The sequence below is a fragment of the Antechinus flavipes genome, chromosome 2, assembly GCF_016432865.1.
Source record: "Antechinus flavipes isolate AdamAnt ecotype Samford, QLD, Australia chromosome 2, AdamAnt_v2, whole genome shotgun sequence".
Lineage (NCBI taxonomy): Eukaryota > Metazoa > Chordata > Mammalia > Dasyuromorphia > Dasyuridae > Antechinus > Antechinus flavipes.
This window is the reverse complement of record NC_067399.1, coordinates 597,054,044-597,080,763: the sequence shown is the minus strand read 5'-3', so window position 1 is coordinate 597,080,763 and position 26,720 is coordinate 597,054,044. Positions and strand designations below refer to the sequence as shown.

The 26,720-nt window shown below is 33.8% G+C and overlaps 1 protein-coding gene across 2 annotated transcripts in view; it reads left to right on the top strand.

Annotated features, from left to right (window-relative positions):
• PDZD8 (PDZ domain containing 8) overlaps nucleotides 1–26,720 on the top strand; it is a 93,182-nt gene that overhangs the window by 44,677 nt on the left and 21,785 nt on the right. For both annotated transcript variants that reach the window (XM_051981515.1, XM_051981514.1), the window contains exon 3: nucleotides 3,151–3,253. In XM_051981515.1, the coding sequence (XP_051837475.1) occupies nucleotides 3,151–3,253 (103 nt within the window). The remainder of the gene's footprint in view (nucleotides 1–3,150; nucleotides 3,254–26,720) is intronic.

The following is a 26,720-nucleotide window of genomic DNA, read 5'->3' as shown; positions in this document are numbered from 1 at the left end:
GGCCTGACTCAGGAGGTGATGGGTTTTTTTTTTTTTCCCCTTGCCAGAAGTGTTTAAGTGAAGATTGGGGAATTACTTGCTAGGGATATTGTAGAGAAGGTTTCCTGAACCTGTATGGTACTGATTGACTTAGATAACATCAGAGGTCCCTTTACAGTATGACCTTCTACCCCACCATTTGACTGAAATTGCTCTTACCAATGATCTCTTAATTATAAACATCAAAAGCCTTTTTTTTTTTTTTTTTTTTTTTAAATCCTTCACCTCTTTACAGCATTAGACATTGTCAATCACCTCTTTTTCTGGATATTTTTTCTTCCTTTTCATGATACTGTTCCATTGTGATTCTCCCCCATACCCAACTGACAATTCCTCAACTATGACCCATCCCATGTTTGAATGTACCCCCAGGCTGTGTGTAGCATCCTTACCCATTCACATTCCAGGTGATCTCATCATCTTTCAGAGGTACAGATTTCATCTTTATGTAAATGACTCTTAAACCTTCGAATGTAGCCTGGGTCTTTCCTCTCACATACTCGATCACCTATTAGTCACATCAAACTAGATATTCCATAGGCTTCTAAAAGTTGTGTCTAAAATAGAACTTACAATTTTATTCCCCGAAGAACTCCTCCTCTTAAGTTCCCCATAGTTTAATAAGTACCACTATTGGTCTAATCAGCCAACTAAGAACCTCAGAATCTTTCTTAACTTTTCTTTTGCTGTTTACTTTCTTGACTCCAGCTCGCTGCCAAATCTTTTTTGTTCAGCTTGTATCTGTCCCTTTCTTTTCACTTACGTAGCCTTCTAATTGGTCTCTTTTCTTCCAGTCCTCTTCCCTTTTTTGATACATCTTCCACATAGCTGAAAAACTGATATTCCTAAAAATGGGTCTGCCTGTATTTCCCTATTCAGGAAGTCAGTTGCTCTTTATTACCTTTAGCACAGAGATTCTTAACTTGGAGTCCCTGGATAAGGGATTTGTGAATAATTATGTAAGTATAGGAGAAAAAATGTATCTGTATTTTTTACTAACTTCTTATTGAAATTTGGTATGTTGTTAAAGTGAGAAGGGGGTTCATCAATTTTACCACATTGCCTAAGAAGACAGAGAGTCAAGGGTAAAACAAGCTCTTCCCTTTAGCATTTAAAGCCTTTAATGATCTTATTCCAATTTATTATTAGTTCACGGGATTTCCCATTTTACCTTTACTCTTTATTCCAGTCATCTTGGCTAACTTACCTATGTATGTCCCTCTGTCTTATCTCTTCTTGAATATGCATAGACTGATCCTACCTCTGGAATGTTCTCATCATATAATGTCTATAGGAATCTCTAGCCTCCATTTTAAGTTTATGTTCAACTTCCATTTCCTAAAATTAGGCCTCTCTATCCCACCTCCCCTGCCCAATTGTTACCATATTCTTCCCTCCTGAAATTGCTTTTAATTTAGTTTGTTTATTTTTATGTTTATTTATCCCTCTATAAAATGTGAGCTCTTTGAAGACATAGACTTATTGTAGTTCTTGTTTAGTGTCAGCAATGCTTGATACACATAGTAAGTACTTAATAACGTATTTATCATATGGAATTGACTTTTGTCTGGGAATCAGTGAAGGTTTCACCAAGGAGCTGACATTTATTTAAATTGAGGCTTAAAGGATTGTCGGGAATTAGATACATTCTCCCCCCAAGGCTTTGTTTTATTTAATTTTCCTAAAGTAAAATAAACTTTACAGAAATTTTTATAGGAGTGTTTCTTTTTTATATTAGAAGTTAATTTGAATTCTTCATTAGCTAAAATAATTTCATGATTTCTCTAGCTGGCTGATGTATAGAAAATTGCATTGTGTAGTTCATTTGATAGTTAACTATTAACTATTTTTTACCAGAGAGAAGCAGCAGAGCCCAGCTGAGTGAATAAAAAGAAAAGGAGGTTGGACAATCCTTGATATTTTGTATTTAGATGGAAAATGGTGACTATTGTGGACATATTAAAAAAAACAGCCACTATGTTGATCATATTATATTGTTAAAACCTGAAGCACTTAATTTCACAGACTACTTGTGATTTTTAAGTATTATGTCTCATTTCGTTCAATTACATTGATCTATTTTAGCATTTAGGTATATCACAAAAATAGTTTTGTTTTTTTTAATTTCTAATGCTCTCTTACTTCTTTAGTATGTTTTATTTCCTCAAGCTGTTTGTGTAGTAGCAAAATAATCACAAAGACTAAGTATAAGACTAAATATAGAAATCATATTACTCTGATTAATTCTTGGATCTTGTGATGAAATCCCATATGATGTCAAAGATAGCATAGAAGTTATTAGGAGATTAGCTGTTTTTTTTTTTTTTTTTCATTTTCCATACTTTTATTTCCTTTAATGCCAAAAAACATTGTAATTATTACATTGTGTTACCTTTTCAGTGCAGACATTCTAGTTTATATGAAGGAAACACAGTATCCCTGAATGACATAAAAATTTAAGTATTTAGTTCTTCACAGTATACATGCTGCTGTGATTTCTGTGTGAAAATAGAGCAAAAAGGAATATTTAAATGATAAAAGATTCTACTAGACAGTACTAATCTCACATACAGTTTTCATGAAGAATTTTAATCCTATGCCCCCCCCCCCAAAAAAAATTCAATTTTGATTGCTTTAAATTTTTTTAAGTGAGAAAAAAATAATCTCCCAGTACTCCAGGAAAAGTAGACCTATTTAACTTTTGCCTTTGTAAATATGTTCAATGTCTGTTACAGTAGCTTCTTTAAACATAGTAGTCACCTAATAAGTGCATGTTTATTGAATCAATGACTAATTGATTGACTCAGCATAATTGGAGTCGCTGCCTTAGCTATAAAAGTAGATAACATATTTTGATCCAATTAAGCTTCCTTATAAGTACATGATTTGAAGTAAGAACTTTGCCTAGTTTTGGTTGTATATCTTCCACTAGAGGGTGCAGCAAGAACTTGATTTGAATTTTATTTTCTGTGTACCTACATTGGAAATTAAGAGTAAAATTGTTGTCACTGTGTTGAGTAGTTTATGGCTAGGTGAAAGATAATGTAAAAATGAGCATGTTTGTTCTAATAACTCAGTGCCTTTTTTTTTTTTTTCATTTTTTTATTGCAGGTTATTGATTTTGGGATCCTATGAAAGAGAAACAAATGTTCATTGCACGATGGAATTGAGCAGTGGTGTTTGGGAAGAAAAACAAAGGAGTTCTGTTAAGACGGTAAAATACCTTTAGACCTACTTTTAATGTCAAATGTTGCTATGGATCACTAAAATAAATTGATTAGAAACTCAGCTTTCAAGTTAATTCATTTTTTCCTTATGCTTTGATTCTGTTGGTAATTTTAAATGTATTTAGACAATGTATGTGGAGGTACATGCTTAAAAGCAGAGAAGAGATGACTTAGGACTTGGAATCGGGAAGACCAGGCCTCAGATCTGCCCAGTGATATTTACTAGAGATGTGGCCTCGGGCAAATCACTTAACTTCATTCAGTCTTAGTTGTAAAATGGCACCTACTTCACAAGATTGTTATGAGGATCAACTAAGATAATATATTTCTGTTATGCAGGGTTGTGACGATCAAATGATATATATGTATATATATTCAGGCATTTTATTATAAATATTAGTTATTATTGTATAACTAAGTCTATTCAAAATGAACTATATGAATACATATTATTTGGTTGCTTATATGACAAACATCATCTTATACGAAATTTCTCAAAGTGTAAGGTTTAGCGATGCTATTTTTAATATTTAAATGGAGAAATTGGACAAGAAGAACTTTTCATCTAGGGTCCCCAAAAATCGAATGCTGGCTCATAAAATACAGTGCCAGGCTTTTGTTCCTTAACTGCTTGTGTGTCGCATAGCACTACATTTTATTATCTTAAGGTATAGGATTTCAAATTTTGTAAGAATAAGAGAAATCTTAAGCCTTTTGTTTTTATGCATGTATTTTGTTAGCCATTTATCAAAATAATCAATAATTAATTGTCTTGTTCTAGTAGCCTAATTGCTATTATTTTGAATTAACACACCTGTGTATTATGTATAATGTCTGTGTTTCTCTTGATATTTCATAGTAGCACATTAAAACCAAAGCGTAGCACTATTTATTAGACTGTTGTTTGCAGAATTATGTGCTTTCATTTTTTTGTGTGGCTAATTTTAATTTTTTTTCCTCAGTTACATGCCAACAAAATTTTTTTACATTCATTTTTTAAAAATTAACTTTCAGGTTCTCTCTTCTTCCTTCATCGCCTTGTGAGTTCTTTTCTAAAAGTTCTTTGGGGTTTTATATTGAAAAGAGAAGAAATTGCTTAGAAATAAAGGAAATACTTAAAATATAAAGTTAGAAATTCATATTAAAACTAATTTAGTTCTCGTATCATGTGATGATTTTGATATGTAAATTGATTATGGATTCTGTATAGAAACTTCAAAACCTCTTAAATAGTTATTTTGTTTCTGTATAGGTAAAAAGAATACTTAGCATCTTAAATGACTTTGAAGGCTTAGGAAAAGACTGTCTTAAAAAACATACCTTTTGTTTTTCTCTTAACAAAACTTCACTGTGATTCATATTTTTAACAGTTGGTGGCAGTATCACCAAGCTTATGATTATATTTTAAAAGAAAATATCATTTGCAAATAGAGGAAAGTAGTCAAGAGAACTATTTTTTAACATCTTGTTAATATCATAGTATCATGTCATTTGGAGATATTTTAAATTAGTAATTAAGAAGAAATTTCTTTATTGTAACCACAGTGACAGATCTTATGATATACTGTGTTGATTGGAAAGTGGTCTTGTTGCATATTGTTGAGTTCAGATTTTTAATCTACTCTCCATTTTATGGGCGAATTCATCCAATTCAGATTCTAAGCTATAGTATTTGTTATTTTCTTCACTATCTTTCTCACCGACTATTCCTATCCATCCTGGCTCCTCTACTTTTCTTCTACCTCCTGTCTTGCTCTTCTATTACTTAACTCTCCCTCCTTGAAAAATTCTTTCCTTGTTCTCTCCCCTAACATTTCTTCCTTGCCCTCTTATTTCTATCTGAATTTTAGAAAACTTTTATACCCATCTAAATATATATGTTGTTCTGTCTCTAACTCATTCCCAATGAGAGTAATGCTGTAGAACTCCAACTCTTCTTCCCCATTTAATTCCTCAATGTCAGTTCTTCCTCTTTTACCTCATTTGTATGAAATACTTGTTCTTTTTACTTTTTCCTATAGAGCTTTGCTTTTTAGAATCACATCTTACTTACCTCCACCCCAGTCTTTCTTTCAAGCTACCCATTCACAAATAACAATCTTAGATATACAGTTTACATTTCCACATATAAAAAATAAAACAATTTGTCTTTATTGAATTCTTTGTAATAATTAGTCTTTGATATAACTTATGTTCTCTTGAATTTTTATGTAAAATTTCTATTAAGTTCAAGTCTTTTTGCAACAAAATCCTGAAAGCCTGGGAATTCAATGAAAATCCTTTTTTTTGAAGGGAAAGGGACCTGTATGTGCAAGAATGTTTGTGGCAGCCCTCTTTGTAGTGGCTAGAAACTGGAAACTAAGTGGATGCCCATCAGTTGGAGAATGGCTGCATAAATTGTAGTATATGAATATTATGGAATATTATTGTTCTGTAAGAAATGACCAGCAGAATGATTTCAGAAAGGCCTGGAGAGACTTACATGAACTGATGCTGAGTTAAATGAGTAGGACCAGGAGTTCATTATATACTTCAACAACAATACTATATGATGATCAATTCTGATGGACATGACCCTCTTCTTAAATGAAATGAACCAAATCAGTTCCATTCGTTCAATAATGAATAGAACCAGCTATACCCAGTGAAAGAATTCTGGGAAATGAGTGTGAACCACTACATAGCATTTCTAATCCCTCTTGTTTTTATCCACTTGCATTTTTTATTTCCTTCTCAGGTTAATTTTACCTTATTTCAAAGTCCGATTCTGCTTGTGCAGCAAAATAATTGTATGGATATGTATATATATATATATATTGTATTTAACTTAAACTTTAACATACTTAACATGTATTGGTCAACCTGCCATCTGGGGGAAGGAGGGGAAAAGTTTAATATTTTGTTTGTCCCTCCTATTTAATAGAATCTTTTATTGAATAACAAAGTTTCTGATTCATTCAAATGGTGAATGGGAAAGGCAATATCATTTAATGCTTTAAACTTTTACATCACATGTAAATATATTATAGCTATATTTCTACCTACTTGTTAAAAACAAAATATTAAAATGTAAAGACATAACAATAATATTTCCATACTGCATAACTTTTTTTTTAATTACAGCTTTTTATTTACAAGTTATATGCATGGGTAATTTTTCAGCATTGACAATTGCAAAACCTTTTGTTCCATCTTTTCCCATTCCCTCTGTACTCACCAGGTGTGCTGGTTCTTTCTTACTCAGGGCTATTCTGTGCAGCACAGCTGGGCCTGGCATTTCTGATCAGCTGAGGCTCCCTCAGTCTTCCCAATTCAGACCCCCAACTCCAATTGCTGTCTAAGAAGTAAATGTTTCTGTGCTTCCTACAGATGCTCCAGCCAAACCCAGTTAGCACCAAGGGTCCCCACTTGGTATTTCTGTGGAGTAAGTCTGGATGTGTTTGCACTGCATCTGTATTGGACCTGGAGTCTTTTTTAGGATCTTTTTGGATTCCTGGAGAACTCCTGTTCTATCCCAAATCTTCATTAGTCTTTGTTTGCCATGAGGCTGCAAATTTGTTCTGTTTGTTTGTAGAGGGACTATTTATTGACCTATTCCATCATCTTCCCAGAATCCTCCAGTTTTTTTCTTGATTTTGAACTTCATGTTAAAGTTTTGGTCTCTGTTCAACTGGCAATAGAGAGGTACTATTCTAAGCTTTAGTTTTTTTTTATACTTCTGATTTCAGAGATAGTTCTAGGGATCTTCAAGTTTTTAGTGTTTCCGAGATAGTGTGGTTAGTGTTCTCCTGATCTTCATTGGTCTTTATCCAGAAGGGTAAAGAAAGGGGCTTTTGTTTCTCTGCAACTACAAGTACGAGTGCTCTTTTTGGCCCTAGTGGTCCCCCTCCTTTGGGACTGATCGTAAATGCTCCTCTTTGTCCTGGAACTGTTATCCAGAACTGTGTATGGGCAACAGAGCAGCCAATTAGTGCTAGCAAAGGGTCCCCCATATTCTGTTGTCTGACTCCATTACTGTCTCTAGTGTGAGAGCACCCTAAGCTACTGTTGCTGGTGCTGTCTCAGGTGCTAGCAAAGGGTCCCCCATATTCTGTTGTCTGACTCCATTACTGTCTCTAGTGTGAGAGCACCCTAAGCTACTGTTGCTGGTGCTGTCTCAGGTGCCCCTCAGATCCATCATTGGATCCACCACTGGTGCTCCTACTGAGTGTAATCTGGACCAGACATCTCCTGCCAACCTTTTAAATTATCTTAAACTAGAAAAGTGGCACACCCTGATCATTTGTTGGCTCTGCTGCTCCAAAATTTGACTTGGAGAGTTATTTTAAAGTTGTTTGGATGGAAATGTTGAGAGAATGCTGGCTAGTTGGCTTGATGCCTCTCTTCTTCAATTTTGCCTCCACTCTGCTCATCATAATCTTATAGCATAATAGTGTTCCATCATTCATCCCCTTTGATGGTATCCCTTCAATTTTCAATTCTTTGCCGCTATAGAGTTGTTATAAATATTTTTGTACATACGATTCCTTTAACCTTTTCTTTAATCTCATTGGGATATGTATCAAGTACTGCTATTGGCATCTGATATATCTGTATGTAAGACATGGAGGATTATAGGGAAGGTGAGACTCAGAAAAATATAAGACATGATCCTAGACTTTATGAAGCTTGAAATCTTATTTGGAAAATAGGACCCATAGTGCATTCATGTTAACAATAATTACAAAGAACAGATTTAAAATGACTTCAAGAATACATTTTAAAGTGTTATAAAGCAGCAGTCAGATTTGTAATAAAGATTTGCTATTATAGTTAGGCAGATTAAGAGATTTCCTGCTATAATGAAAAGGTTAAATGTTAAAAGAATAAGGGGAGATAGAGAGGAAAAGCTAAGAGTATGGGTGATTAATGAACCTATATAGGAATGAATTAGAGAATTGATCAGAGAAATTCACTACTGGGACTTTAGAGGTAATGTGCAATTCAGGACTCTTTTATCAATAAGGAAACTGAGACTAAAAGAAATTAGAATTTTCTCAAATTCATATCAGTGGATTTGGAGTCAGAGGGGGACCCTTTTTCAAATTCCAGATCTGTTTACAACATGTGTGACATCCTTTTATGGGCCTTTATAAAATGAGGAAATTGTGCTAGATGTCCTCTCAGCATGTCTTTCAGCTCTAAATTGTTGAACCCACGATATCAGATCTCGTTATGCTTTTAGTGAGCTTTGTACTACACCAGGAAGTAAAGTTTACAGTTTTGTTGGGACATGCATTTCTCACTGAACATTCTTAAGAGGGACCAGAATTCCATATTTGAAGATTTAGGTGTTGGAAGGCTATTGAAGGGTTTTGAGCAAGAGAATATATTTAGGAAGATTCAGTTTGCAGAGCCACAGGATTTGTGTTGAAAGATGCCTATGTCAGTGAACATCTGGTTCAATCCTTAGACAAAATCATCTAGTCTCTGCTTAAAGACACTAGGTAGAAGAGGAGAAAGTACCACCTCTGAAGACAGGTCACTCTACTCATGCATTCTCTTTTTGGCTCTAATTATTGGGAAGGTTTTTCTGACTGGCATTTCCTTCTTTGTAACTCTCTCACCCTTTGCTCTTGATTTAGCCCTCTTGGTCTGAACCAAGTCTGAATAAGTCTAATATCTTTTCCTCATTAAGCACTTTCACATACTGTCATATAACTTTTATATTATCCTCTTTCTTTTCTTCATTTCCTCCAAATGATTCTAAAATGTCTTAGACTCAAATCCCTTCACCATCCTAGTTACCCTTCTCTGGACCCTTTGTATTTCCTTGTTTTTTTTTCACTTTTTTCCCAATTATTAGTTTCTACCCATTAAGGTGGGAGAGAAAGCAATCTATCACCCTTAAAGAGGTACTTTAAACTACACTATTTGATGTAACTTTCTAGAGAAATCATTAATTTTAGAATTTATTTTCAAATACAGTCATCTCAACAAATAGCATATAATTTTAAGTAGAGAAATCTATGATTTTTAAAAACTTCATACCTTGAATAAAGCTGTAGGTATTTTTATTCTCCTTTATGTTATTTGCAAAAGTAAAATGAATCAACTACTTTAATATTTGGAGATCTTTCCAATATTTGTTATAAGCAGAAACCATTCTTTGAGATATTAATAAGTGTCAAAATTAGAGATGAAAAATGAATCTGGGTTATTAATTAGATCTGGTTCTGAAAATGTCAGCAATAACATGTTTCTTCAAAGCTTCAAATGCCATCTGTGATTGGATTTCATAATCTTAAGTGAATTGAAATACTTTATATGCCGAAACCATGACATCACTAATGTGTAATAGTATAGTTTTTGATGGGTTTATGAATGTATGACAACTCCAAGTAGGCATTTGAAAATAGTGAGCAAAACTTCTAGTATTAACTTCATTTTATAGAGAGCATTTGATGAAATGCTAGCTGTAATACTTAGCATTTTTAAGTCTGAGAACTCTTAATATGTAAAATCCTGGACTGTTCTTATAAAAATGTACTATTACTATTGATTGAGAAAATGCATAATGACAGTAAGATGATAGCAAGACAGTGCTTGGTGTGCATATAGATTTAAATTACCTGTTTGGAACATGATTTAATATTGGTATTATTTTTAAAAAGTAAAGTTTTTAGATCAAAGTTGGGATTTGCACTTTGAAATTCTGTTCATTTTTACTAACTACAGATTTCAAAAGATTTTCTAAATTAAAAAAATTACTCTTTATTGAAACATGTCTTTTACTTTTATTCATTTTAATTTCTAAACGTATTCATCATTCTACCTATGAAACTTGTTCTTTAACCAGAGGTTAAAAACAATAGCAAAACAGTTCAGCAAAACCAACCCAGTATATAGATTGCATTTTTGGGGAAGGTGGACATTAGATATGATTAGTTTATTGAGGTCTCATCCAACTCCAAAATGCTGTGACTTTGTGAAATAGATTTCTTTTTAGTAGCAAGTCTAATGTACAACAAATTCATAGCTTTCAAAAAAGTTGGTAGAAAATACTCTTTGCAGTAACACAAAAATCAGAAGAGCCTGAGAGACTTAATTTATGAGTACATTAAATGTAGACTATAAATGCTTCCCAGTTGGCATTTTGATGGCTAATTTGTTTAGCTACCTAAAGCCAAATGCTTCAGAGTTAGCATTTTGGTGTTCTTACTGAACAGTTTTGCCATTTACAAGCTTAATCCTATGAAAAGGAAAAAGAAAGATTCAAGCAAATAAAAGTTTTGGAAAATGTCACTTTTTATGAAAACCCCGGTCTTCTTCAATTTGATAATATTTGCAAATACATTAGGGGCATTGAGATTTTAACCACATATAATATTGTGTAATCGTTTTTATGAATAAATTGAAGGTTCCCTTACTTTAATTGTAAATCCTATATAGCATTTCAACTTTTATCATTAAAATTTTTGGTTAAAAATTGAACTATGGTTTCAAGTTCAAATGTTTGTAATGTTGAAAGATTAAGTAACTTTTGCTAAATGATGAAAACTTGAATTAATTTAACAACTATTTATTTTATGTATATAGGGAACTTGGCTTAGGCACTTTAGTTATGATTATATCTATATAGTTAGGTACAAAAATCTTGTTCCCAAAAGCTTACTCTTGCTTCTAGAAGAAGCATTGTGGCTAACTGGAAAATACAGTAATCTGAGACCTGTATTTGAATCCTGATTTTCCTACTTAAAACTGTTACTTTGAATACATCATTTAAGATCACTAAGCACCACTTTCCTCCTCTGCAAAATACGGATTTTAACTGACCTATTCATATCATAGGTTTATTCTGGATAATTTAGTATTCAACAAATATTTATTAAGTGCCTGTCACATTTGGCATTGGTGAGATAAAGATACATACATAATTGCTTTCAGTGATGTTATAAGGGAAGATTTTTATAGTAATTATTAGCATAATACACAAGAAATATTGGGGAAAGAGAGATCTTCTGGGGCTTGGGATAAAAATGAATTTGCATTTGTAGATAAGGGGAAGTATTCAGATAACCTCCGCATAAGTTGTAATATGATGATTACTTTATCAGGGCCAAAAACTCATTTAAGGTTTCGAGACATAAGAGAGTATAATCAGTTAAGAGATCAAACTTTCCAAGCTTTACCTTAAATGGTGTGTAGCATTTTTACTGAAATAGGGAAGGGAATCATTCCTGCTTTAGAGTAATTGCTCAGGACATAGAATCACTGAAACTACTGAAGAAACTTTGTGTAATCCAGGTCATTGGTTGGAAGAAATGAAACTAGAACAAGAGGTTGTGATTTGAGTTGAGAAGAGCCTTGGAGTGCTCTCCTTATTAATTCAATCATATTTTATTACATCATAAAGAATCATGAAAGAGTTTTTAATGGAGGATTCGGGTTTGGGCCATAATTGTTCCTTAGAAACATTAATCTAAGTAGTACTGTATAAAATGAATTGTTTCTAGGAGAAACTGGAAGCAGAGAATAAAGGGGCTTCTTGCAATATCTGGAGCGAGAGACTAAATTAGGGTAGTAGTAATGGGAATGGGAAGGGAACAGAGAAGTAAGAATTATTTTGGAGGCCAAATCAATATGACTTTGCAGCTAATTAATTGAAAGAGTATATAACAGGAGTTTACTAAAGTTTACTATGTGGTTGACTCAAAGAATTGTGGTGCCATCAGTAAGTGATAAAGGCAGAAGAGCTGATTTTTGGTTGGAAGATAAATTTGGGTGAAGAAACGTTAGATGGGAACTTTATTGTTCACTAACTTGTAAAAATGTTTTTAATGACTAATTAAAGACCAGCCTTCTACCAAGTAGCCTTCTATTCATACATGAATAGTGGACAATAGTTAAGTCTTTGACTACATCCTGTGGTAGAAAATTCACTGTGAAGTAAACCATTTCATTTTTGATTATTCTCAAGTTGCTGTTCATTGTTTTTATTAAGGTTAAATTCTTCTCCCTGTTACTTGTGCCTATTAGTCGTCTTCCTAATATACTTTCTTGAGTCTTGCAATGCAGGTTGAATCTACCTTCCAAATAACAGCCCTTGATGTTTAAATACATTAGTTCTGTTCTTTCCAATGTGTTAAACTTTCATCTGTAGTTCTTTCATTTGTTTCTCATGGAAAAAAACCCATGGTTTTGAATACTCATACTATGCTCATCATTTTTCTCTGGAAGTACTTCAGCTTATCATCATTAATCTTATCAAGGTCTAGCATCCAGATCTGAATATACAGCTTTGGGTGGTTTTCTTGAGCACTAACTGCAATGGAACTGCTGTTCTTTTTTTCAACTGGGTGATAACTTATTTTTGCAACCTAAAATTGCATTAACTTTTTTAAAACAATCACTTCAGATTTTTTAAACCACCTAGCTTGTAGTCAACTAAAGTTTTCAGTCTGATTTTTTTTTTTTCAATTTACTAGAATTTTTATTCAGTTTTGGAATTTTCACTTCATGTAAGAAAAATGGAGTTCCAGTGGAAAAATCAAACTGATATATGGAGTTAATATTAGCAAAATCTTCCATCTTTTACTCTTTTCCTACACATGATCCAGAATTTACTAAATCTGCTTTCTTATGCTTTTTTTTCCTTATGCTTATGTGTGTTGACTGATTTTACTAGTATAATTTTCAAATATTTAATTATTTTAGCAGAAATCACTAATACTTTGAGATACTGTGCTCTTTCACATATATACTGAGAGTTCCGTCAGCTCTTATTTTATATCACTTTATTCAGACACTCAATAAGCACTTAATATGTGCCAGAAATGTGCATTGTAAATACAGAGAAAATGAATCAAAAAACTTACATTTTATCTGAATAGACATGTATAATTAAGTTCAAGAACATTTCATAAATGTCTGCTATATGCAAAGCACCGTGCTTGGCACTGAGAATCACTAGCATTTTTTTGTATTTAGTATTTAGTATTTTATTTTTCCCAGTTACATGTAAAAGCAGTTTTAACATTCTTTTTTCCTTCAAATTTTGAATTCCAAATTTTTTCCTTCCCTCTTTCCCTCCCCATTGAGAAGTCAAGCAGTTTGACATACATATGTAGTCCAGCAAAATACATTTCCATATAAGTCATTCTATTAAAGAAAACACAGACAAAAAAAAAACAACACATGCAAAATAAAATAAAATAAAAAATATCTTTGATCTGTATTCAGGCTATACCAGCTCTTTCTCTGGAGATAAACAGTATTTTTCATCATAAGTCCTACAGAATTATCTTGGATCATTGTATTGTTGAAAATAGTTAAGTTTTCCATAGTAGATTGTCATGCAATATTGCTGTTACTGTGTAAAATGTTCTTCTGGTTCTTCTCATTTCATTTTGCATCAGTTCATGTACATTTTTCCATGTTCTGAGAGCATCCTGCTCATCTTTTTTTTTTTTTTCTTTTTCTTTTTTACATTTTATTTTAAATATATATATAAGAAAACAATAAGAAAAGGAATACAAAACAAAACAAAAAACAAAAAAAGAACATTGTCATGTGCCCAACAGAACATAAGGGAGGATTCAAACTATATATAAATTGTTTTTATATTCCATTGCAGTTCAAGAAAGTGTGTGTGTGTGTGTGTGTGTGTGTGTGTGTAAAAGAAATTATATATGTGTTCATCTTTACTTCCTTGTAAATTGTTCTTTTGTTCTCTGCTGCATACTTTTTTTTTTTTTTTACTTTATTCTTTTCCTTCCCTTTCATCTATTCCCTTATCCCAAATAAGTTATATTTAGGAAAGGATACACACACACACACACACACACACACACACACACACACACACAAATGTACACTGCTCCCTTTCCCCCACCTACACACACACATATCTTTCCTATCCCTGCTAATTCTTTGCTTTAATTATACTTCTTAATTTGCCTTCCTTCCCACCTTGGCTCTCTCCCTTGTCTTCTTTCCTTACCCTTTGCTTTCCTGTCTGCAATCTCTTATCCCTATTACTTTATAGATTTTTGGAGGGTGCTATATCCTTCATGGACTATATGTAGTGTTGCCCATTTAACCCATTTCCAGTGTGAGTAGTTTTTCAAAATTACAAGCCCTCTTTCCCCCTCTCCCAATGCCTCTGTATATATTCTTCCTTTGCACCTCATTTGTATAACATGAGTACTATTTTTTTTCCTTAATTCTGCCCCAATCTTTCTTTCGAGCTATCTTATTGTTGATGTCAATCTTAAATATATGGTATACATTTCCCATGTGAAAAAAAAACCATGTTGAGTTCCTTGAAATTGATCTTTGATATTGGCTCTTATGTGTTAAATAATTAAGTTCAAGTTTGATTAATAAAAACCCTAAAAATCTGTTCTTGAATATCCACTTTTCCTCATTCAGTATCACATATATTTTTGCTGGATATGATATTTTTGGTCACAGTCCTAGTTCTTTTGATTGCCAGTATATATGATTCCAGAACTTGCAGTCCTTTATTGTGGTTGCTGCTCAGTCCTGTACAACTTAAATTGTAATTCCAGCATATTTGAATTGTTTTTTATCTCATTTCTTGCAAAGTTTTCTCTTTAATTGCAAGGTTTAGAAATTTGACAATACCATTCCTATTTGTTTTCTACAAAGGATCTCCTTGAGGGATGATTGGTGGATTTTTTCTATTTCTACTTTCCCCTCATGTTCTATCACTCCAGGACAATTTTATTAAATTATTTCTTGTATTATTGTGTCAGGGTTTGTTTTTTGGTCACAGCTTTCGAGCAGTTCACTTATTCTTACATTTTCTCTTTTTGATCTGTTCTCCAGATTTGTTGTTTTTTTCTTATAAGATGTTTCACATTCTGTTCTATTTTTGTATTCTTTACAAAAAGAAAAATTCTTTATAATCTTTTGTTATTTCTTGGTTTCTCATACCTTTGCTGGCTTCCTCTTATTCAATTCTAATTTTCAAAGAGTTATTTTCATCTTTGAAATTCTGTATTTCTTTTTCTAAAAGTTGGTTAACTTTTTTTCATAATCTTGTTTTTCTTGAATGGTTTTCATTTATTTATTTTTAGTTTTTCCTAAATGTGTCTCATTTGATTTTTAAATAGAATTTAAATAAAATCTTTTTAAAATTTCAGTGTCCTCTGAAGATGAACCCTGATCACCTCTGTTCCCATAGTAAGTTTCTAGGGTGAGGTTCTTCTTTTCTGGTTCATTTTTTTAAAAAATAAGAGGTATTATTATAAGCATCTCTAATTGTGGCATGGGATGGTGCCTTAAAGTTCATTTCAGTTCTTCTTCCCTCAGACTTGGAACCCCAAATTGAGAGATCTGCCCTCTAGCAAGTGCAGCATCCCTGCCCCAGTGCTTCTGTACTTATGGGTGTGGTGGTTCCTTCTTTCCCAGGGCCGCTTCTCTGCTACACAGCTGGGACTGTCATTCCTAATCAGACAAGGTTCACTCAGTCTTCCTGGACTCAGACCCTGACTCCACAAATAGTCTGGGAGGTGAAAGTTTCTATGGTTCCTGCTGCAGTTCCAGCCCAATCCAGCTAGTCCCAGCATTTGGTGTTTCCAGGGAGGTAGTGTGAGGTGTTTGTACTTCACACAGGTTAATCATGATGGCCCCATGTCTTCTCATTTTAGACCTAGAGAAACCCTGTTTTGCCTCAAGTCTTCTTGCTTTTTCATCAATCTGTGTTTACCCTGAGGCTCAAATTTGTTCTATTCATGGTAATCTGGAGGGCTTGAAATTTACCAACGTGGTCTGCCATATTCCCAGAATCCTTCCTCGTTATTTCTTAAAACACAATAGTATTCTATCACAATCATATATGACAACTTATTCAACCATTCCCCAATTAGTGGATATCCTCTCATTTTCCAATTCTTTGCCACTACCAAAAGCATGTATAAAAATTTTTTTTATAAACATAGGTATTTTTTCCCTTTTTTTTTTAATCTCTTTGGGATACAGATCAAATAGTGGTATTATATGGTCAAAGGATGTTTTTATAACCCTTTAGGCATATTTCCAAATTGCCTTCCAGATTGATTAATTCATCAATAGGTTTTTACATCGTTTGGTGAGGCAATTGAGGTTAAATGACTTAACAGATTTGAATTCAGTTCCACTTGATTTCAGGCCTGGTGCTCTATTCATTGCACCATCTAGCTACCCCATACGTCAGGGGTCCTCAAACTTTTTAAATAGGGGGCCAGTTCACTGTCCCTCAGACTGTTGGAGGGTCGGACTATAGTAAAAACAAAAACTATGAACAAATTCCTATGCATGTTGCATGTATCTTTATTTTGAAGTGAAGAAACAAAACGGGAACAAATACGATATTTAAAATGAAGTAAAGTTAAATCAACAAACTTAGCAGTATTTTAATGGGAACTATGGGCCTACTTTTGGCTAATGAGATGGTCAATGTCTGGTTCCATATTTGTCACTGCTAGTCGTAGCAAGTGATGCAAGTGTGCATCCGTTAGTCTTGATCTGGTTGGAGATTTCAAATGTTTCATTCTAGAAAAAGTCTGTTCACAGACATAAGTGCTGCCAAAGATGATTGCCATTTTGAGTGCATGGTTCCTTAGATGAGGATATGTCTCAGAGGGGAGAGATGCATAGAAATTATGAAGGCTGCTTGATTTGAATGTGTCTTTCAGAGTCACAATTCTGCAGTTCAGCCAGTTCCATTTAGAAAATTATACCCACATTTTCAATGTCAATAGAAAATGATTTAGGGAAAAGCTGTATGTCCTGTTCATGGAGATGAAGCTCTTTAAATCTAAATTGGAACTCCTTTTGCAATTTTTCCAGTGAATCCACACATGTTTTGTTTGGAAATGCAATCAGTGGTTTTTCTGCTAACAGATTTTGAGTTGTGGGGAGATGGCAGAAGTTTTCCTCCTTCACTTGTTTGATGAGGAGGACTAATTTTACTTCAAATGATTTGACATGTGATTGCATATCACAGATGAGCTTCCCCATTTCCTTGAAGTTGCATATTGAAATTGTTGAGTAGCTCTGTTACATCTGTCAGAAAGGCAAGGTGCCATTTCCATTCTGCATCATTGAGCTCTGGTACTTCTTTGTTTTTTGAAAGCAGAAAAGTTGTAATCTGTGGAACTATGTCATAGAAATGTTTCAAAACTCTCCCTCAACTCAGCCAGTGGACTTTGGTGTGATATAGAACATCTTCATTCTCAACATTTAGCTCAGACAGAAATTCCTGAAATTGTCTGTGATTTAGTGCATTAGCTTTAATGAAGTTAAAACAAGATACCACAATTTTCATAACATAGTCCCACTTCAGTAATTTACTGCACAGTGCTTGTTGGTGGATGAGGCAGTGTATGGCTATTGGATGAGAATGGTTATGTTTGTCCATCTCTTGGTTAATGTGAGCAATTATTCCTTTCTTAGACCCCACCATGCTAGGAGCACCATCAGTTGTCATGCTGGCTAGTTTAGCCCAGTCCAGCTCCAAACCATTCATAGTTTGGCAAACCTTTTCATAGATATCCTCTCCTGTAATTGTTCCTTTGATGCTTTGTAATGCAGCAAGCTCTTCTATGACTTCAAAATAATCATTCGTCCCACGAATAAAAATTAGAAGTTGTACAGAATCACGAACATCATTGCTTTCATCAAGTGCCAAGGAAAAATATGAAATTTTTTTTATGGAGTTTTGCAAATGCTGATGCAGATTGTCTCCCATTTCTTCAATCCTCCGTGTAATTGTATTTCCTGAAAGACTCACTGTACTAAATAAGTCGGCCTTCCCTGGACACATCTCTTTGACAACAGAAAGAAGGCATTCTTTAACAAATTCTCCCTCAATGGTCTGCCAGTGCGTGCTATTAGCTTGGCAACTTGAAAACTTGTTCGCAGTGATGAAATATTTAGCTGCTTCTGCTTCACAAAAGTATTTTGCTGAGTTGTCAATATATTTTTCAGTTTTAATATTTTATCTTTTCTTCTCCAACCAATCATATTTATCTTTATGTTGAGTTTCATAGTGTTGACACAAATTATATTCTTTGAACACAGACACTATATTCTGGCATATCAGACATACAGCTCTTTCCTTGTACTGTATGAAAAAGTAATCATAAGTCCACTGCTCTTTGAATATCCTACACTCTGAGTCAATTTTTCTTTTTCTTGACATCATTATTTCCTAGGGATTCCAAATTGCTATTAGTAAAATACATACATGCATATATATGGTGCTACAAAAACAATATACCAGCAATAACTTTGCCCACACAGAGACATACAGATTGCAATGTGCAACTTCCTCCAAGCTGCCTCTGCGTTGTGATGCCTCCGTTTCCCGTACTCTCTCTCCTGCTCTTTGCGCTCCCACTTCCAACCTTCACTGCTGCAATGAATTCCCCCTGCAGCGTCTGTGACATGCGCAGCATGCATTGTACATCCCCCTTGCGCCTGTCTGTTGTGGTGGCTGCTGTTACTGTACAAGGCCGCGGGCCGTCAGTTCTCCATCTTCTGCATCTCTCTCCCTTCCCCACACCACACACCCCAGCCTGGCAACTCGCCTCACCTCGTATTGCCTCACACTCTGTCTCCACCGCCTCAGCCCAGTGCCGGAAGTGTGCGTTGCTAACGTGAGTTTAGGTCGAATGTCACTTCCAGTCTGATTTTGCCATGATCCGGCGGGCCGCATCTGGCCTGTGGGCTGTAGTTTGAGGACCCGTGCCATATATTAATGTTTTAATTTTCCCACATTACATCCAACATTTGCCATCTTCCTTTTCTGTCATGTTAGCCAATCTAACATATGAGGTAGCAGCTCAGAGTTGTTTTAATTTGCATTTATCTCATCACTAGTCTTTTAGAGCATTTTTTTCATGACTATAGATAGCTTTAATTACTTTCTCTGAAAATTGCCTGTTCATATTCTTTTACCATTTATCATTTGAAGAATAGTCTTATTTTTATATATTTGACTCAGTTTTCTATTAGTTTGAGAAATGAAGTGTTCAGAAAAACTTACTGTAAAAAAATTTTTTTTCAAAATAGTGATTCCCAATTACATATTTCCCTCCATCCTATATATCTCCCTGTTTGTTGTACTTTCTCTCTCCTTTTACCCCATCCATTCTCAAAACTGTTTCGCTTTTGATTTTACCTTCTCCAAACTTACCCTCCCTTCTGTCACCTCCCTTTTCTTTTCTACTTTCCTATGAGAGTAAGGTTCATGTGTCCCCTTCCCTACTTCCCTCATTTCCCCCCCCACACACACTTTAAAATATTTCAGGCCTTTTTTATGACAAATAATTTATCCTATTCTACCGCTCCCTTTGCCCTTTACCCAATGTATTCTTCTTCCTCATCTCTTATTATTTTTTTTTTTTAGATAATTGTGAAGTCTGAGTTAGCTCCCTGTTAACCTCAGGATCAGCCAGAGTCAGAATAAGCAAAAGTCCTTGGTCTTTAGGGGGAGAAGTGAAGGGGATCGCACTCGCTTTCAACTGATTGATCTCCCCCTTCTCTTCTTCTACCGCCAAAGTACTCTACCCCCTAATCCCTCCTACAATTATCTGTATACACCAAAAGATCAAGCCAGCACAGAATAGTGGAAAGGGCCATTTTTCCAAGCATATGCTAACAGAGTATTGTCCAATAGGTAATTAGCCTTAAGTGCTCTGTTGTCTGATTCCAGTGCACCTATTCAGAATTTCAGCCCTTTACAGATAATCATAAATCACATTCAACTCATATCTTTCTCTTCTGTCTATGTACATATTTTTCCTAGTTGCCCTAATAATGATAAAGTTTTTAGGAGTTATAAATGTCATTTTCCCTTGTATGAATATAAACAATTTAACCATTTTGATTCTTTACCATTTACCTTTTTATGCTTTTTTTGCATCTTGTATTTGAAAGTCAGATTCTCTGTTCAATTCTGGTTCTTTCATTAGGAATACTTGAAAGTCCTCCATTTCATTTCCCCTATAGCTACCTTTTTTCTCCTGAATCACTCGGGTGATTCTTGGTTGTAGTCCTAGCCACCAGCATTTAAAAACACTTTCTATGGATAGGATATCTCAGGTATGGTCTCTATTATATAGTAATCTTGTTCTTTTTCAGAACAATATGAGTTCCTTGAGAGCAGCTGCTTTTTTTTTCTTTTTTGCCCTTTTATCCATCAATAGCAGGGGTCCAACACAGAGTTATTTTGATGACTTTTTGAATACTTGTTAGTTTGTTGTGGAATTGGAATTGGACTTGTGTGGGTGCATTATAGATAGGAAGAGATGGAGAGGTTAAACTTAGAACATCAATAGGAAGACAGGAGGATGGGGATAGGAGAGGGAATATCAGTCATAATGAGCAGCATAAACAAAAACATAGAACCTAGAAAACACATAGTCTGTTTGACAATATACCTTTTCCTAGGACTTTCTTACCTTTCTGTTTTATTTATCACTGTTGACTGCTCTCTCTCTTCCTGGATACTCTGGGTTTTCATGATACAGTTTTCTTTTGATCCCTTTTGCCTGTTTCACAATTCCTTTTCAATATCATTTGTTTTTGGCATCCACAATATATCTTCACTGTGGGTGTACCCAAGTCTCTGCCGTAGGTCCATTTTTCAGTGAGTACTTCCAATGATTTCATCAGCATCCATAGATTCAGTTAGCATCCCTTTTCAGATGACTCCAGAACTCTAATCCCAAACTGCTTATTTAACATTTCATATTAGATGAACCACAGATATCACAAACCCAATATTTCCAAAACAGAAGTTATTATCTTCCTTTCTCTTTTTAGACCATTCCTCTTCAAAACTTACCTTTTTTTCTCAAGGACATTGCCAGTCTCTAATCATGTAGTTTCATAACCTTATAATCATTCTAGACTCTTCATTCTTCTTTATCCAACTTATCCCATCAGTTGCCATTTCTTGTTTATTCTGTCTTCTTAATCTCTTAGACCTGTCCTTATCTCCCCATCAAGGCCATTATCCTAGTTTAGGCCTTTACTACCTTCTGAATTATTCAGTAACATCCTGTTTATTCTTCCTATCTCAGGTTAAAGGTAGATTCTGTCCAATCCCATATCCTACACAAAGTCAGCTAAGGGAGATATTCCTAAAGCACAGAATTGACTGTGTCTTTACTTTGCTTCTCCAGTATTAAACATTATTCTCCACAGTCTCCATGAATCAGCCAAACTCTCCAACTTGCCATTTCTTCCCACTACATTCTATCCCATATCTCTGATTTCTGTGCATCTGTGGAGGCTCTTCTCACCCGGAATATGTTTCCTTTTTATCTCTGCCTCTTAGAATTTTCCTAAGTCTCATAAAGCACAGATCCTACTGGACATAATTCCTTTTTTTTTTTTTTTCATAGAAAATGGTTTTTTATTAGTGGATTTGTCGAGACAAAAGAAGAATCTTATTTTTATTTTTTTTAATAATTTTTTATTGATAGAACGCATGCCAGGGTAATTTTTTACAGCATTATCCCTTGCATTCATTTCTGTTCCGATTTTTCCCCTCCCTCCCTCCACCCCTTCCCCCCAGATGGCAAGAGTCCTTTACATGTTGAATGGGTTGCAGTATATCCTAGATACAATATATGTGTGCAGAACCAAACAGTTTTCTTGTTGCACAGGGAGAATTGAATTCAGAAGGTATAAATAACCTGGGAGGGAAAACATAAATGCAAGCAGTTGATATTCATTTCCAGTGTTCTTTCTCTAGGTGTAGCTGCTTCTGTCCATCTTTGATCAATTAAGGCTCTCTTTATCAAAGAGGTCCACTTCCATCAGAATACATCCTCAAACAGTATCATTGTTGAGGTATATAATGATCTCCTGGTTCTGCTCATTTCACTCAGCATCAGTTCATGTAAGTCTCACCAGTCCTCTCTGTATTCATCCTGCTGGTCGTTCCTTACAGAACAATAATATTCCATAACGTTCATATACCACAATTTACTCAACCATTCTCCAATTGATGGACATCCTTTCATTTTCCAGCTTCTAGCCACTACAAACAGGGCTGCCACAAACATTTTGGCACATACAGGTCTGGACATAATTCCCAATTGCTGTCATTATCCCCATTCCGTTCCCAATTATCTTCTGATTTTATTTTTTAAGTTATTGTGTTACATATTTCACTAATAGTCTAGAGCAGAAACTTTTTTTCTTTACTTTATATCCCCTGCCCTTAGCAATGTACTTAGCACTAAGTATGTCCATAATAAATAATTCTTGAGTGAAAGGATTGTAGCTTTATATTAAAGATTGAAAAGTCTTTGGGTCTTAGGAGAGCTTGAGCCTTAGAGTCACAGAAAGTGACAAAGCTGGGTTTTGAATTCAGATACTCTTTTCTATCACAATTGCCTTTTTTACTTTTTATTTGTGACCAAATTGATTTAGCTTAATAATGGATTTTATTAGAAAAATATATGAATAACTTCTTGCATTTTTGTTTTTCTTCCCGGATTATTTATACCTTCTGAATCCAATTCTCCCTGTGCAACAAGAAAACTGTTCGGTTCTGCAACATATATTGTATCTAGGATATACTGTAACCTATTCAACATGTAAAGGACTATTTGCCATCTGGGGGAGGGGATGGAGGGAGGGAGGGGAAAAATCGGAACAGAAGTGAATGCAAGGGATAATGCTGTAAAAAAATTACCCTGGCATGAGTTCTATCAATAAAAAGTTATATTAAAAAAAAAGAAAAGAAAAATATATGAATGTTAAACTTTATAAACAATATATATCCTATAGTAGAATTGATAAGAGATCTTTATTAATCACCATAAACAAAGTAATTTCTGGGTAATTCATTATGCTTCTTCAGTTGATAACTAAAGATTTTAAGAATGTGGAAGATTATGTTTAGTCTGATGCATATATAATCTTCAGCTGATGAACACGCTTGTTTCTTAAAAATTTGTTAGAAGCTTAACATAGGAAACTTGCTATGCAAAGTTGAGCATTTGATTATTCTTTTTGAATAATCAGCAAAGTTGCCATTAGGAGAATGAATTACTCCTTTAAATACTATAAATGGAATTCCCAAAATGTTAGATTAAATTTGGGCCTCTGAAATTTATTCTACTTTTACATATCTCTGCCTTCTCCTTCTGCTAGTAAGACAATACTTTTAACAATTGATAATAAAACGTATCAATGTTAAAAAAAGGTTGCTTCATCTTAAGACAACCAGTAAGGTTAAAAATTATTTTAAGTTAATCATTATATACAGTAATTGATTATATATGCTATCTATGATTGAGAAAGTATTATGTCATGGTTTGAATGCTATCAAAAGCCAATATAAAAAGCTGGACTTGTTCTCATAGCTATTTTCAGGTAATATAAACATTGATATAATGATGTAATTATCAATGTGTTGTAGCAGAACATAGATTGTAGTTTTCTGGAGAGGAAAGGACGGTGGAGGAGTGGAGGGAAGGAGAAGGGGGGGAGGTAAGAGGAGAGACAGAGAGAGACAGAGAGACAGACACAGAGAGAGAGAGAATTTCACAGCCTCTTTTAATGTTAATCAGAAATTATAGTCTTTATTGAGGTCTCTGAAGAATGATATGGGATCTAATAAGATAATTTTAAGAGTGGCTAGGTAGGTGATACTTGGTTTTTCATTACAAGCAAGTGAAAACAAAGATTCCTAATGAAGGGTAGATTATCAGTATTCTAGGCAAAAATGCATCTGTAGCAGTTTTAGAGGGGGAAAGCCAAATTCTTTATAGAAAAACTTGGCCAGGTGTCATAAAAGGTTATATATTGTAGGTAAAACTTTTCTTCACATGTATAAAATTTGAAACATCTGGATCATTATCCAATAAGTAAAGCCAGGTCCATATTGTTGAATGATTAAAAATAATTTAAATTAAGGTCTCATAGCTCTGATACATAAAGCTTTGTCAAATCTTTGAGAGTATGAGTCATTCCCCAATTGATGAATGGTCGGAGGATATGAATAGGCAGTTTTCTAATGAAGAAATCAAAATAATTTATAATCATATGAAAAAATACTCTAAATCATTATGATTAGAGAAATGAAAATTAAAAAACAACCTATCTGGCTAAAAATAATTGAAAGGAGAAGTGACAAATGTTGGAGGGGATAAGGAAAATTGGGACAGCAATTCATTGATAGTGAAATTGAGAACTGATCCAACCAATTTGAAGAGCAATCTAGAGCTGTTCTCAAAGAGTTTTTGAGCTGCCTATATTCTTTGATCCTGCAATATTAGTACCAGATCTATTTCCAAACATAATTAGGGGAAAAGGAAAAGTACCTGTGTATTCTAAAGTATTTGTAGCAGCTCTCTTTGTAGAGGCAAGAAATTATAAGTTTCAGGAATATCCATCAATTGAGGAGTGGCTGAACAAATTATATTGTTAGATTGTGATGGAAAACTACTGTGCTATGAGAGATGATGAGCTTGGTGATCCTAGAAAAACATGGATAGACTTGCACGATGAAGAATGAAATTAGGAGATCCAAGAGAATGTTCTATATAACAACCTCAATATTGTTTTAAGAACAACTTTGACATGAATAAGTAATTTTGCCTATTATGAATACCCAAATTCATATGTTCAGAAAACATATGAAGAAAGATAATATCTGCATCCAGAGAAATAATATATTTAGAATGATTTTATATACACACACACACACACACACACACACCTAATGATGTCCATTTCTAGGGTGGTGGTAGGAAGGGGGGAAAGGAAGGAAAAAGAAATTTGCATGATTACTGTATTTAAAAGAAATAGCAAATTGTTCGTAATTGATTTTATGTGTAGTCATCTTTTTTTTTCTCCTTACACTGTTATGGAAATGCTTGTTTTATTCCATAAATGAAAAATAAAATAAAATAGATTTAAAAGAAGTAAAAAAAAAAATCAAATAGATACTATAATATATAAATAGTAACTTTTGTTCTACTTCTGAAAAATACTGACTGTGTGTCCTTGGGCAAGTCACTGAACCTTTCTGTTGGTTTCTACTGGTTTTTGTTCGCTAAAGTCCTTTCAACAGTAACAAAAAAAAAAATATGTTGTGAATCTCCAAAGTAATTTAATAGTTCTCACAATATTCTTTTAGATGGATTAGTTAAGGGCTTACCGTGACTGTATTTACATGAATAATTATGAAATACAAAATTTTACTTTTTAAAATAACAATTCAAATATAATATTAAAAAACCTTAATTATAAAATAATTGTGAATATATAAATATTTAAATGTTGAAATACACGGGAGCCCCCTGACAGTAGCTGCTGGAGCTCCAACCCAGACCTGCAGAATGGATCCCCTTTTGTGAGAGAATGATAAGGAGACTGAGAGGCAGTTGCTGTTCTCTGACCTCTGTGACTGAGAGGGCATTTCATTCTAACCTCTCTCCTCTTCCCTCTGCCTCCAATTTATTTCATTCCCCGTCTGAAACACCTGTGTCAGCAAAGGCTGCCTTGCCTTCAGATGCTATGATTCACAGCTGTGGAAACTTGCGGAGAATTGACCTGTCCCTTAACATTTAAAAATAATGTAGGACATTCCATAAAAATTAAAAGAAGTAATCCAAGAAGATTACATTCTTAACTATGATCTACAAGACTTTATATTAAATTTATTTTACAAATCTTAATAAATATAAATAACATTTTAGTGAAATAAGTACAACTTGGAAGATAATTAACATAATCATAAACTTTCATTATTGAACTTTTAAAAATAGAAGTTTACAATATTTGATTCAACATCAGTCTTTAAAAAATTTTTTTTGCTTTAAATTACTTCAAAGTCAAAAACAAATGGAAACCATTAAAATTACTATGATTATTAATGAATGTATTATGAGTATGTTAGTATGAGTATGTTCCTTATAATAAGAGTGTATTATAGCATAATCGTTTAGAGACTTTCATTTTCCTCATAATTTTTGTTGTTATTTTAAGAGAGTAATGGTTTGATTTTTCTTATATCCCTTAAGAAAATTGAGTTTGTACAATTTGGTAAAAGTTTAGCATCATTTAAGTCATACTTTTTAATCAATTACTTCTCTTTTGAAGTGGGGGGAAGCCAGTGCTGTGGTTCCTAGTTTATGATTATAGTTTCAAAAAATGCTGCATTTATATAGACTTGATGTGTTTAGAATTAGAGATGTATTCAGAAAAACATTTTAAATAATAGTGAAGTTCCCAGTTCATGTTGTATGTTCCCTGTCTCAAAAAATCCTTTAAAATTAATTCATTTACTTTTGTATTTAGAAAAACATTTTAAATAATAGTGAAATTCCCAGTTCACGTTGTGTGTTCCCTTTCTCAAGAAATCCTTTAAAATTAATAATTCATTTAATTTTGTATTTAGAAAAACATTTTAAATAATAGTGAAGTTCCCAGTTCACG